General features: G+C 55.0%; 1 protein-coding gene across 2 annotated transcripts in view; it reads right to left on the bottom strand.

The window, feature by feature from the left end:
* Positions 1-13,027, bottom strand: part of MLXIPL (MLX interacting protein like) — a 32,273-nt gene extending 19,246 nt beyond the window's left edge. The window contains exons 1-2 of one of the 2 annotated variants that reach the window (XM_002817862.4): positions 12,654-13,027; positions 4,385-4,491 (exon numbers count right to left, since the gene is read on the bottom strand). In XM_002817862.4, the coding sequence (XP_002817908.4) occupies positions 4,385-4,491; positions 12,654-13,027 (481 nt within the window). The remainder of the gene's footprint in view (positions 1-4,384; positions 4,492-12,653) is intronic. The other variant, XM_054560415.2, reaches the window with a different exon arrangement.
* Positions 13,028-13,308: the final 281 nt, after the last annotated feature.

The raw sequence follows: 13,308 nt of genomic DNA, 5'->3' as shown, positions 1-13,308 counted from the left end.
TGGTGGCGCATGCCTGTAATCCCAGCTACTTGGGAGGCTGAGGCATGAGAATTGCTTGAACCCGGGAGGCAGAGGTTGCAGTGAGCCGAGATCGCACCGCTGCACCCCAGCCTGGGTGACAGAGTGAGACTGTCTCAAAAAAAAAAAAAAAAAAAAGCATTCTCCAAAATGGACACTGATAGGATTGAAGGAGGGGTTTTGTCCTGGTTTCTGAGCCCGGATTGGACAGAAAACAAAGGGCTGGGTCCTTGGGTGCGTAGACTGCCAGGGGGCTAGATAAGGAAGGAGGGTCTCAAAGTGTGTCTGCCCCTGGCTTTCCAGATGAGAAAATGAACACCAGCAAAGATGAAGTTTGTCCTGGTACGGTGTGGTGGCTCACACCCGCAGCCCCAACATTTTGGGAGGCTGAACTGAGAGGACTGCTTGAGGCCAGGAGTTTGAGAGCAGCCTGAGCAACCTAGCGAGACCCTGCCCCTACAAAAAATTAAAAATAAAAAATAGCTGGGTGTGGGGGCGCATGCCTGTAGTCCCAGCTACTAGGGAGGCCATGGTGGGGGAATTGCTTGAGCCCAGGAATTGGAGGCTGCAGTGAGCTATGTTGGCTCCACTGCACTCCAGCCTGGGTGACGAAGCGAGACCCTGTCTCAAAAAATAAAATAAAATAAAGTTTGTTAGGCCGGGTGCGGTGGCTCACGCCTGTAATCCCAGCACTTTGGGAGGCCGAGGTGGGCAGATCACCTGAGGTCGGGAGTTTGAGACCAGCCTGACCAACATGGAGAAATGCTGTCTCTACTGAAAATACAAAAAATTAGCCGGGTGTGGTGGTGCGCACCTGTAGTCCCAGCTACTCAGGAGGGTGAGGCAGGAGAATCGCTTGAACCCCAGAGGCGGAGGCTGCAGTGAGCCGAGATCACACAATTGCACTCCAGCCTGAGCAACAGAGTGAGACCCCATCTCAAAAAAAAAAAAAAAAAAAAGTTTGTCCAGGGCTCTCAGAGAGTCAGGGCCAAGTGATTCCCCCCTTCCCCAGCCCAGAGATCCCATGCTCTGGACTGTTTCTCATGGAAAGGCTGTAACCATGTGGCTTCCTGGGGGCTGGGGCAGGCTTTGTTTAACACTGATAAGTTCATCCCTTCCTTCATTCAGCCGCCTAACCCTTTGCACCTATGCTGGGACAGATACTGGGACAGGACACATGGATGAATCAGGCAGGGTGCCCACAGCTTAGCAGGAGAGATAAGGAAAGTAAACAAACAACACGAGACAATGCAAAGTGGAAAGTCCTTCTTGCCCCAGGAGCGGTGCAAAGTGCCAGGGAGCTCCCAGGAAACCAAGACGATTTCAGAGTGTGGGAGTATGACTGTTGGATCAGGAAAGGAAGGCTCTTAGAGGCTAGGAGCCTGCAGGGGGTGGCAGAGCCCTTCCTGCTTGAGCCCTAAGGCGAGACATTAGTGGCATCAAGCCAAGTAGCCCTTCTCCTCCCTGCTCCCGTGAAGCCCACCTTCAAACCTTTGGCGTTTAGGGAGGAGGAGGGGTCTTGACATTTGTTATATGTGTGTCACGTGCTGCTGTGACTATGACAGTGAGATACGGATGATCTCACTGAAAACTCAGTGAACCTCAGAAATAGGACCTATTGGCCGGGCGCGGTGGCTTGTGCCTGTAATCCCAGCACTTTGGGAGGCCGAGGCGGGCAGATCACTTGCGGCCAGGAGTTCAAGATCAGCCTGGGCAACATGGCGAAACCCCGTCTCTACTAAAAATACAAAAATTAGCCAGGCATGGCGGCACGCGCCTGTAGTCCCAGTTACTTGGGAGGCTGAGGCACAATAATTGCTTGAACTGGGAGGTGAAGGTTGCAGTGAGCCGAGATCGTGCCATTGCACTCCAGCATGGGTGACAGAGCAAGACTGTTTCAAAAAAAGAAAACCAAGAAAAAACAAATAGGACCTGTCATTCCCATTTTCACAAATAGCAAGCTTCGACTCCGGGAGGCTAGAGACTTTCCCAAGCCCACGCAGTTAGGGCAAGCTAGGGCTTGACTGAAACCTCACTCTGTCTGATTCTGAACCTGGGGTCCTTCCAGCAACTTGTGCAATAGCTGGAGACCAGTGTGTCTGGGTGAGGACCCCAGGTGACATCATGCCTCAGCTTGTCATCAGAAATTTCTTCTGCAGGCTGGGTGTGGTGGCTCACGCCTATAATCCCAGCTTTTTGGGAGGCTGAGGCGGGCAGATCATTTGAGGTCAGGAGTTCGAGACCAGCCTGGACAACATGGTGAAACCCTGTCTCCACTAAAAATACAAAATTTGGCGGGCGCCTGTAATCCCAGCTACTTGGTGCCCACAGCTTAGTGGGAGAGATAAGGGAAGTAAACAAACAACATGAGACAACACGAAGTGGAAAGTCCTTCCTGCCCCAGGAGAGGTGCAGGAGGCTGAGGCAGGAGAATCTCTTAAACCAGGGAGACGGAGGTTGCAGTGAGCCAAGATCACGCCACTGCACTCCAGCATGGGCAACATGAGCGAAACTTCGTATTAAAAAACAAAACAAAACCAAACAAAAAAAACCCCCATAATTTGGAGTTGGGGAACTGTGGACTTCCAGCCAGCCCCAGCTCTGCTTCTTTTATGCTCTGTGAACCTGAATACGTCACTTGCCTTCTGAGCCTCAGTTGCTCATCTATAACATGGCAGTAATAAAATCTATCTCCCAGGGTTGCTAGGAAGCCTTAAATAAGGTGATTTACGAAAGTGCCTGGCATGTAGATAAATGGAAACCAGAAAACACACCCTCTCCCTGCTTAGATGAAATCCAGTGGGGCGAGGACAGAGAATACTGCGTGTGGTCTCTCCTGGGCTTTGCATTCCCAGCTCAGTGCAGCCTTTGATCCTGCAGCAGAACCTGAGCTGGATGAGGTCCCAACACAGGGCTGACGGATCCAAGTCCTCTCTGCCTCTGCTGCCCTGCCATGGGGAGTGGGGTGTTCCCAAACGAATGTGACCTCCTTAAGGGTACATCATGTATTGGACACCAACTTAGTGGCAACACCCTGGAATACCTGTTATCTCCATACCAACCATGAAAGGTAGGACTATTGGCCTCGTTTTTTGTTTTGCCTTTTTTTGTTGTTGTTGTTGAGATGGAGTCTTGCCCTGTCGCCCAGGCTGGAGTGCAGTGGCACGATCTCGGCTCACTGTAAGCTCTGCCTCCTGGGTTCACGCCATTCTCCTGCCTCAGCCTCCCGAGTAGCTGGGACTACAGGCACCCGCCACCATGCCCAGCTAATTTTTTGTATTTTTAGTAGACATGGGGTTTCACTGCATTAGCCAGGATGGTCTCGATCTCCTGACCTTGTGATCCACCCGCCTCGGCCTCCCAAAGTGCTGGGATTACAGGCTTGAGCCACCATGGCCTCGTTTTTATAGATAACGAAGCAAGTTCAGAGAGGCTAGGCAACTAGCCCGAAGTCACACAGCCAGCAAGGGGCAGAGACGGGGTGAAGGAACTAGCTCTGGGCAACTCTAAGTCCAGAGTTCCTTCCACTAGATGGCATGGACTCTCTGGATCCCCTCTGCCCAATTCGCCATGGTGGGCACCTACTGGATATCAGGAAGGACTTCAATGAAAGGCTGGTGGAGACCCATGCAGGATCCTCAGTTTCTCCATTTACAAAGTGATGCAGTTGGCCCCGCTAGTGTCTAATGCCCTTTTTACCCTGGCATTCAAGGCACCCACCTATGCTAATGGAATGCAAAATGGGCTTTGAACTGTACCTCAAATCTCAGCCTACCCTAGTGCTACTGAGGGGTGACCTCTGCTGTGCCCAGCTTCACAGTGGAAAGCACCCTTTGGGACATATTCCCCGAGACCCCCTGGAGGTCAGGAGCTATTCAGGAGTCCTGGTGCTGGGGGCCTGGTCTCCCCCTAAAAGGCTGTCAGGGTCGGGCATGGTGGCTCACGCCTGTAATCCCAGCACTTTGGGAGGCCGAGGTGGGCAGATCACTTGAGGTCAGGAGTTCGAGACCAGCATGGCCAACATGGTGAAACCGCCTCTACCAAAAATACAAAAATTAGCTGGGCGTGGTGGTGGGTGCCTGCAGTCCCAGCTACTTGGGAGGCTGAGGCAGGAGAATGGCTTGAACCTGGGAGGCGGAAGTTGCAGTGAGCTGAGATGGCACCACTGCACTCCAGCTTGGGCAACAGAGCAAGACTATGTCTCAAAAAAAAAAAAAAAAAAAAAAAAAAGGTTGGCAGAACTCTGCTAGTGTTGGCCTTGAGGACCCCGGGGATTTTCCTGGGCAGCCACCATGTAGAACCCTCTGGCAGGAGGGTTGGAGGGGGCGGTCCCTCCTGGCTTGGGAGGCTGGTGGTACCCACTCACACTGGATATACCAGGCCCTCCAGATGGCGTTGTTCAGGCGGATCTTGTCTCTGCAGAGCAGCTTGAGGCCTTTGAAATTCTTCCACTTGGGAGACACCAGCTTGCCACTGTCAAAGGGGAGAGGAGAAGGGTTAGGGAGACCCAGTGCTGCCACAGAGGCTGTCCTCATATTCCCCATGCACTAGGCATCCATCTATGGTTGGCATTTGAGGGGCCCCTCCAAATCTGGCCCCCCAGCCCAACCTGCCTGAAATTCCTATCCAGAGAGTCAGACCTTCAAAATCCCCTTCCAGACTCCCACCAGCGGCCCCTCTGTTCCCTGGGGAGACCTGTTTGTCAGTCTACTACAGAACAAAAGCCACGCTGAAACCTGTGGATCAGCTTGGCCCTGGAAACAACAATGTCCAGTGGCCTCACAGGTGTGTCTTGGAGGCTGGCTGGGGACAGTGCTCAGGCCCATTTCTTACTTAAGAGAATAAGAAATGACCTTCCTGGGCTGGGTGCAGTGGCTCACACCTGTCATCCCAGAACTTTGGGAGGCCAAGGCGGGTGGATCGCCTGAGGTCAGGAGTTCGAGACCAGCCTAGTCCAACATAGTGAAGCCCTGTCTCTACTAAAAATAGAAAATTAGCTGGGTGTGGTGGCACACACCTGTAATCCCAGCTACTCAGGAGGCTGAAGCAGGAGGATTGCTTGAGCCTGGGAGGCGGAGGTTGCAGTGAGCTGAGATCAGCCGTTGCACTCCAGCCTGGGCAACAAGAGTGAAACTCCGTCTCAAAAAAAAAAAAAAAAAGGCCTTCCTGAGAGTCAGGGAGGAAAGGGGCAGGTCCGAGTTCACTCAGGCCTCCTTAGGCCCAGGAGAGGCAAAGGGGATGGCCATGGTTTGCCTGGTAGAGAGGGAACCTCTGTGTTTTGGTTTGGTTTGGTTTGTTTTGGTTTGGTTTTGTTTTTGAGACAGAGTCTCAGTCTGTCATCCAGGCTGGAGTGCAGTGGTGGGATCTCAGCTCACTGCAACCTCCATCTCTCGGATTCAAACAATTCTCGTGCCTCAGCCTCCCAAGTAGCTGGGATTACAGTTGTGCACCACCACGTTCAGCTAATTTTTTTGGTATTTTTAGTAAAGACAGGGTTTCACCATGTTGGCCAGGCTGGTCTCAAACTCCTGACCTCAAGTGATCTGTCCACCTTGGCCTCCCAAAGTGCTGGGATTACAGATGTGAGCCACCATGCCCGGCCGAGGGTGCCTCTTTATAGAGAGTGGCAGTCACTGCCTTCATCGTACAGTCCTTTTGGTGTCTGCCATGCCCAGAATCCCAGGATGGCAACCTGGGCTCAGCGAGAAGGTGTGCTCTTCTCAGGGCTGCCCGGAAGACAATGAACCAACAGATCCCAAAGGAAGGCAGCTAGGATGAGCAAATGGTATTCATGGAGACAGAGCACACTCACTCTAACCCTAGCTGTCCATCAAATCCACAGGATGGGCTGGGCGCGGTAGCTCACGGCTGTAATCCCAACACTTTGGGAGGCCAAGGCGGGAGGATTGCTTGAGCCCAAGAGTTTTGAGACTAGCCTGGGCAACATAGCAAGACCCTGTCTCTACAAGATAATTTTAAAATTAGCCGGGTGTGGTGGCATGCGCCTATAGTCCTAGCTACTAGGGAGGCAGAGGTCAGAGGATCTCTTCAGCCCAGGAGTTTGAGGCTACAGTGAGCTATGATCACGCCACTGCACTCCAGCCTGGGCAACGGAGCAAGATCCTGTCCTGAAGGAAAAAAAAAAAAATCCATTGGATGGAAGAGCTTACACTGGTGAGGGTCCTGCTAGGCACAGGCCAAGTCTGCTGCCTCCAGGAAGCTGACCCAGGAGGCCAAGACATTCAGGGTCTTAGACCCCCTGCTAGTCTCTCCCTCCCTCTCTCCTCTCCATCCACAAGCCAGGGTTGTGTACCAGTCCCCTCTAGACCGCCTTTTGCATCCCTTGCTCAGATCTCAGATGGGAAGGCTGAGGCCCCAAGTCTTAGCCATTTTTTTTTTTTTTTTGAGATGGAGCCTCATTCTGCCACCCAGGTTGGAGTGCAGTGGCATGATCTTGGCTCACTGCAACTTCTGTCTCCCAGGTTCAAGTGATTCTCGTGCCTCAGCCTCCTGAGTAGCTGGGATTACAGGCATATGCCACGACACCCGGCTCACTTTTGTATTTTTAGTAGAGACGGGGCTTCATCATGTTGGCCAGGCTGGTCTCGAACTCCTGACCTCAAGTGATCTACCCACCTTTGCCTCCCAAAGTGCTGGGATGACAGGCGTGAGCCACCACACCTGGCCCCCAAGGCTTAGTCTTTCAGAAAACCATGCCTGCTTCCTCCAGGGGTCTTTACATTCTGGGGGTGAAACGTGGGTGGATGCCAGTCTGACTCCGCAGCCTCTCCCCACTTGAGTGCATTGCTCATTGGGCCCTCTCTCCTCCCTGGTCTCCAAGTTCCTGTGTTTGCTTTGGGGTGGGGGTGGGGGACTGCCCCCACCAGGGACAACAGGCCTCATTACCCAAATAAGATACACAGCCCAGCTCTCTGGGCCACTGGCTGGGCCCCTCCCTCCGAGAATTAGATAAACACCATCTGTTTGGTAGGGAGACACGGAGGTGGGATGGGGGGAGACTCTGCTACCTCCTGGGCCAGCTTCTTCTGTGGCACCTGGTGGGGGACTCCTGAGTCTGTTGTCCCTGTCTGTATCCCAGCAACCTCCCAGCCCATTCTGATCACCCCGTGTCGCACCCTCGACCTGCCTGCCTTCTCTCCCCCTTCCATGCTAAGGTTATGACGTTCATGGCCCAGGCAGGGTTAGAGGACATGCGATAGTGACAATATCCAAGCCGAGGAGGAAGAAAAGGATTTGGGGCTGTGAGAGAAGAGACTCAGCCTGGAGCAAGAGCATAACGCTAGGGTTCAAGAACTTTTTATGACTGGCTGGGGATGGCTCACACCTGTAATCCCAGCACTTTGGAAGGCCGAGGCAGGAGGACTCCTTTGGAGGCCAGGAGTTTGAGATCAGCATGGGCAACATAGTGTGACCCTGTTTCTACAGTTAAAAAGTTAGCTGGGGCCAGGCACAGTGGCTCACGCCTGTAATCCCAGCACTTTGGGAGGCCAAGGCGGGTGGATCACCTGAGGTCAGGAGTTCGAGATCAGCCTGGCTAACTACGTGAAACTCCGTCTCTACTAAAAATACAAAAATTAGCCGGACGTGGTGGCAGGCGTCTGTAGTCCCAGTTACTTGGGAGGCTAATCCAGGAGAATGGCGTTAACCCGGGAGGCGGAGTTTGCAGTGAGCCGAGATTGTGCCACTGCACTCCAGCCTGGGCAACAGAGCGAGACTCTGCCTCAAAAAAAAAAAAAAAAGAAGTTAGCTGGGCAAGGTGGTGCAAACCTCTAGTCCCAGCTACTCAGGAGGCTGCAGTGGGAAGATCGCTTGAGCCCAGGAGTTCAAGGCTGAAGTGAGCTGTGATCACGCCACTGCACTCCAGCCTGGGCAACAGAGTGAGAACCCGACTCATAAAAAACAAACAACTTCTGGTTGGGCGCGGTGGCTCAAGCCTGTAATCCCAGCACTTTGGGAGGCTGAGGTGGGCGGATCACGAGGTCAGGAGATAGAGACCATCCTGGCTAACATGGTGAAACCCCGTCTCTACTAAAAATACAAAAAATTAGCTGGGCGTGGTGGCAGGTGCCTGTGGTCCCAGCTACTCGGGAGGCTGAGGCAGGAGAATGGTGTGAACCCGGGAGGCAGAGCTTGCAGTGAGCCGAGATCACGCCACTGCACTCCAGCCTAGGCGACAGAGCGAGACTCTGTCTCAAAAAACAAACAAACAAACAAAAAAACAAACAAAAAAACCCCCAACTTCTTATGATCAATAGAAAAGTCTGATGAGGAGCAGTGGCAGGTCTATAATCTAAGCACTTTGGGAGGCTGAGGGGAGAGGATCGCTTGAACCCGGGAGTTCAAGACCAGCTGGGCAACACAGTGAGACCTTATCTCTATTTAAAACTATAAATAGGGCCGGGCGCGGTGGCTCACGTCTATAATCCCAGCACTTTGGGAGGCCAAGGCAGGCGAATCACCTGAGGTCAGAAGTTCAAGACCAGTCTGGCTAACATGGAGAAACCCCGTCTCTACTAAAAATACAAAATTTAGCCGGGTGTGGTGGCACGTGCCTGTAATCCCAACTACTCAGGAGGCTGAGGCAGGAGAATTGCTTGAACCCGGGAGGCGGATGTTGCAGTGAGCCGAGATCATGCCATTGTACTCCAGCCTGAGTGTCACAGCGAGACTCTGTCTCAACAACAAACAAACAACAACAACAACAAAAACTATTAAAAGAAGAAAAGGGCTGGGCCCAGTGGCTCATGCCTGTAATCCCAGGACTTTGGGAGGCCAAGACAGATGGATCACAAGGTCAGGAGTTCAAGACCAGCCTGGCCAACATGGTGAAACCCCATCTCTACTGAAAAAAAAAAAAAAAATTAGCCAGATGTGGTGGCAGGCGCCTGTAATCCCAGCTACTCAGAAGGCTGAAGCAGAGAATTGCTTGAACCTGTTGGGTGGAGGTTGCAGTGAGCTGAGATCGCGCCACTGCACTCCAGCCTGGGTGACAGAGTGAGACTCCGTCTCAGAAAAAAAAAAAAAAAAAGAAAAGAAAAGAAAGAAAAAGGCAGGACGCAATGGCTCATACCTGTAATCCCAGCACTTTGGGAGGCTGAGGTGGGCAGATCACTTGAGGTCAGGGGTTCGAGACCAGCCTGGCCAACATGGTGAAACCTCGTCTCTACTGAAAATTAAAAATTAGCTGGGGATGGTGGCACATGCCTGTTATCTCAGCTACTCTGGAGGCTGAGACATGAGAATCGCTTGAACTCAGGAGACGGAGATTACAGTGAGCTGAGATCACGCCACTGCACTCCAGCCTGGGCAACAGAGTGAGACTCCGTCTCCAAAAATAAATAAATAAATAAATAAATAAGAAAGAGAAGAAAACTCTGAGACTCAGAGAGGGGTGGAGAAAACCCCAAGTTCAGCTGCCCACCTCCCACCTTTCAGGAATTCCTTTTAGATTGCCCCCTAACCAGGTCCTGTTTGCTCCCCTGCACCCTCGAGGCCACTCTTCCTAAAGCTAGCCAGCTCTGACCATGAACAAGTGCTTCCTTGAAGCTTCCAGAAACTACCTCCCTGGGGCTTCCACCCACAGAGCCACGGAACACGGCCTCCTCGATCTTCCCTCTGCTCACGCTAACCTGCAGAGGGTGAAACCCTGCCAGGCCTCTGCAGGCTGGTCTCTGGGTCAGGCTGGTCCCTGATTCAGGCGGGTCCCTAGTCAAGCTGGCTGTTCTTCCCACCACCTTCTGAACTCTCTGCCTTACTGTCTCTTCCCATACAGTCACTCCCCTGGGACACTCAGCCCCTGTAATCTGCTCCCCTACAGGGGACCCCTGGAACTGGGGGTCTTTGAAGATGAAAACACTGTCTCAGTTCAAGCCTCAGGGCTTTTCCTCTACCAAATGGGGAAATCTAGAAGCTCTCCTGGTACCGAGCCAACCCTCCATCTCCCTCCATCTCCCTCCATCTCCCTCCCTCCCTCCACTCCCTCCCTCCCTCCATCTCTCTCCCTCCCTCCACTCCCTCCCTCCCTCCATCTCTTTCCATTTCCCTCCCTCCCTCCATCTCCCTCCCTCCTTCTCCCTCCCTCCTCTATCTCCCTCCCTCCATCTCCCTCCCTCCATCTCCCTCTATCTCCCTCCCTCCCTCCATCTCCCTCTCTCCATCTCCCTCCATCTCCCTCTCTACATCTCCCTCCCTCCTCTAGCTCCCTCCCTCCTTCCATCTCCCTCCCTCCCTTCCTTCCTTCCTCCCCCATCTCCCTTCCTTCCTTCCTTCTTTCCCCCATCTCCCTCCCTTCCTTCCTTCCTCCCTCCCTCCCTCCCTTCCCTTCCCCTTCCCTTCCCTTCCCTTCCCTTCCCCTTCCCTTCCCTTCCCTTCCCTTTCCTTCCTTCCTTCCTTCCTTCCTTCCTTCCTTCCTTCCTTCCTTCTTTCCTTCCTCCTTCCCTCCCTCCCTCCCTCCCTCCCTTCCTTCCGACAAGGTCTCACTCTATCACCCAAGGTGGAGTGCAGTGGCACGATCATGTCTCACCGGAGCCTCAACCTCCTGGGCTGAAGTGATTCTCCCACCTCAGACTCCCCCGTAGCTGGTACTAGGAATGCGCCATCACACCTGGCTGATCAAAAAAAATTTTTTTTGGCCAGCCGCGGTGGCTCATGCCTGTAATCCCAGAACTTTGGGAGGCCGAGGCGGGTGGATCACCTGAGGTCAGGAGTTTGAGACCAGCCTGGCCAACATGGTGAAATCCCGTCTCTACTAAAAATACAAAAAATTCGCTGGAGGTGGTGGGCGCCTGTAATCCCAGCTACTCGGGAGGCTGAGGCAGGAGATTCTCTTGAACCCGGAAGGCGGAGGTTGCAGTGAGCTGAGATGGCACCACTGCACTCCAGCCTAGGCAACAAGAGCGAAACTGTCTCCAAAAAAAAAAAATTTGTTTTTTTTTGGTAGAGACAGGTTCTCAGTATGTTGCCCAGGCTGGTCTCCAACTCCTGGGCTCAAGCAATCCTTGGATGAGAACCTGGGCCTCCTAAAGTGCTGGGCTTACAGGCAGGAGCCACTGTGCCCAGCCAGAGAGATTTACTATTAATATTTGGGTATTTGGGAAGAAAATACAGTCCTCTCTACTCCAGCTATCTCTGACTGGGGTTACATCAGCCTTGAGTCAGCCTCTTGCGGGGGGGCAATTTTTGGAGTGGGCTCTGTCCCTTACCTTGCCAGCTCCCCAGAACTTCTCCTCTTTGGTCACCCATGGTCAGGGTTGGAAGTGGGGCCCCCTTGCAAATAGAGTGACGTATAGTATATAATGAGCAGCAAAAGTTGGGGGTGGGTGGGAAATGGGAAACCCTTAGGAGGAGGAGTGCCGGCATCCGGTGTACCAGGACCTTAGATGCCCTGTCCCAAGCAGTCGCGTGACATTTGGGGAGGGAGGGAGAAGGGACGGGAATTTGAACTTTCCACACGGGTCCGGCGCCCTGGCCGATCGGGTTGCAACATGACCTGGGCCCGGGGCCAGAGCTTGTGGGCCAAGGTTACTCCGCCTCCAGCCAATGGGGTCGCAGCTGGGCGGCCGCGGTTGGGGGCAGGCAACACTCCCCTCACAGTCCCCACCCCAGCTCCCGCTCCCCCGCAGGGCGGCAGGTGCCGATCTGTAGCCAGCGGTTCTCAGAAGGGGAGGAGGCGCCGCGGAGGAAGAGGAATATTTGCACAGAGAAAAGATCAAGGCCGGCCGATCCCCCTTTCTCCCCTACGGGTTTTCGGTTGATAATTTATACTGGCCCCTCAACTCCGGGGAACTTTGCTCCAGGGCACTGGGCCAGGCCTCGGGTTCGCGCCCTCCTCTGGGACGCGGGGCTTGGAGCGGAAGCGGGGCGCGGCCTGTGCGCTCTCGGAGGCGCTAAGCGTGGGTCCCAGGCAGCGAAGGGCGCTCAGCCTAGTGTGGCGACGCGGGTAGGCAAACCCAGGCCTCCCGGGCACCGGCGTAACCTCTGCGAGCTGCGCCTCTTGGACATTTCTGGGACATCTTCCTCCCGCCACCCTTAACGTAGCAGATCAAGAAGAGGTGTCTCAGCAATTGCGGGGAGGTGGACGTGAGAGTGGGCCAGTTCCAGTCCACTTTGGTTATGAACTGGGACAATCAGGGGCGCTGGGAGTATCTCAGGGTCCAGGAATAGGGCGGGCCTGGGCCGGGGCTGCTGGGGAGAAGGCCAAGGCCTGCAGGGTGTCGGGTGGATTGGCTCCAGAGTGGAGAGTGGGGATGGGCGCGGGTGGCCTAGGGACCTGGGACGCCTGGCATTTTTGGAGGGACGGAGGGGCTGGGACCAGAGAGAGGGGACCAGAGGTCCAGGTAGAGGCGGGGCGCAGGCGGTCTGCGCCTCGGGGAAGAGGGAATGGGGGAGGAATGGGAATCAGAAATGCATGGGTCCATCAGGGGCCAGCGGGCTGGGCCGCGGTAGGAGGACCTCGGGGCTGGGAGAAAGGGGGTGTCCAGGGCGTGATCGGAGCCTCCGGGAGCCGCAGGACCGGGCTCGGGTGGGGTGTCGAGGGCCCCAGCGCGCAGTCCTGCCCCGGACCCCCCCATCCCCACCTGGAGGCCAAGGCCGTCGGGGCCCGGAGCCGCCCTCACCTGTAAGCCAGGCTCAAGCACTCGAAGAGGCGTGTGAGTGTGGGGTCGATACTGCGCGGCCCGAAGTCGGAGGGCCCCACGGACCCCTCCTGGTCGCGCCGCCGGGGCAGCGAGTCGCTGTGCGGCGACGACACCATGAAGTGACCGCTGTGGATGACCTGCGAGCGGAGCAAGCCGCCCGCGGTGCGCCGGAGACTAGGGTCCTCCGAGTCGGTGTCCGAGTCCGAGTCTGGGCTGGGCGCGACCCGCGGGACCTGCAAGCCCGCGGCCAGACCTGCCAGCACCCCGGCCATGGCTGTCGCCGCCGCCACCGCCTGGTCCCGGCTCCGCGCAGCGCGGGGAACAGCTCTTGGCCAGCCGTGCCTTGTTAACATAGCCCCGCCCCCACACCATAGGCCGATCGGGTGGGCGGGGCCTGGGACGGGGCGGGGCTTGTATTAGCATAATCCTTATGCCAGGTGAGAACCCGGTGCTCTGGAGCTCCGGCGGGTTGGCCCCATCTCCCTTCCCGTCTTTCCTTGGAGTCCTGATAGAGCCGCCCCTACTTTGCTCCAAAGGGATATTAAGAAGGCTCAGGCCGGACGCCAGGGGCTCTTGCCTGTAATCCTAGCACTTTAGGAGGCCAAGGCGAGAGGATGGCTTGAGGTCAGGAGTT

The sequence above is a fragment of the Pongo abelii genome, chromosome 6 (assembly GCF_028885655.2).
Source record: "Pongo abelii isolate AG06213 chromosome 6, NHGRI_mPonAbe1-v2.0_pri, whole genome shotgun sequence".
Lineage (NCBI taxonomy): Eukaryota > Metazoa > Chordata > Mammalia > Primates > Hominidae > Pongo > Pongo abelii.
The sequence above is the reverse complement of the archived record's forward strand: the minus strand, read 5'-3'. Positions and strand labels throughout refer to the sequence as shown.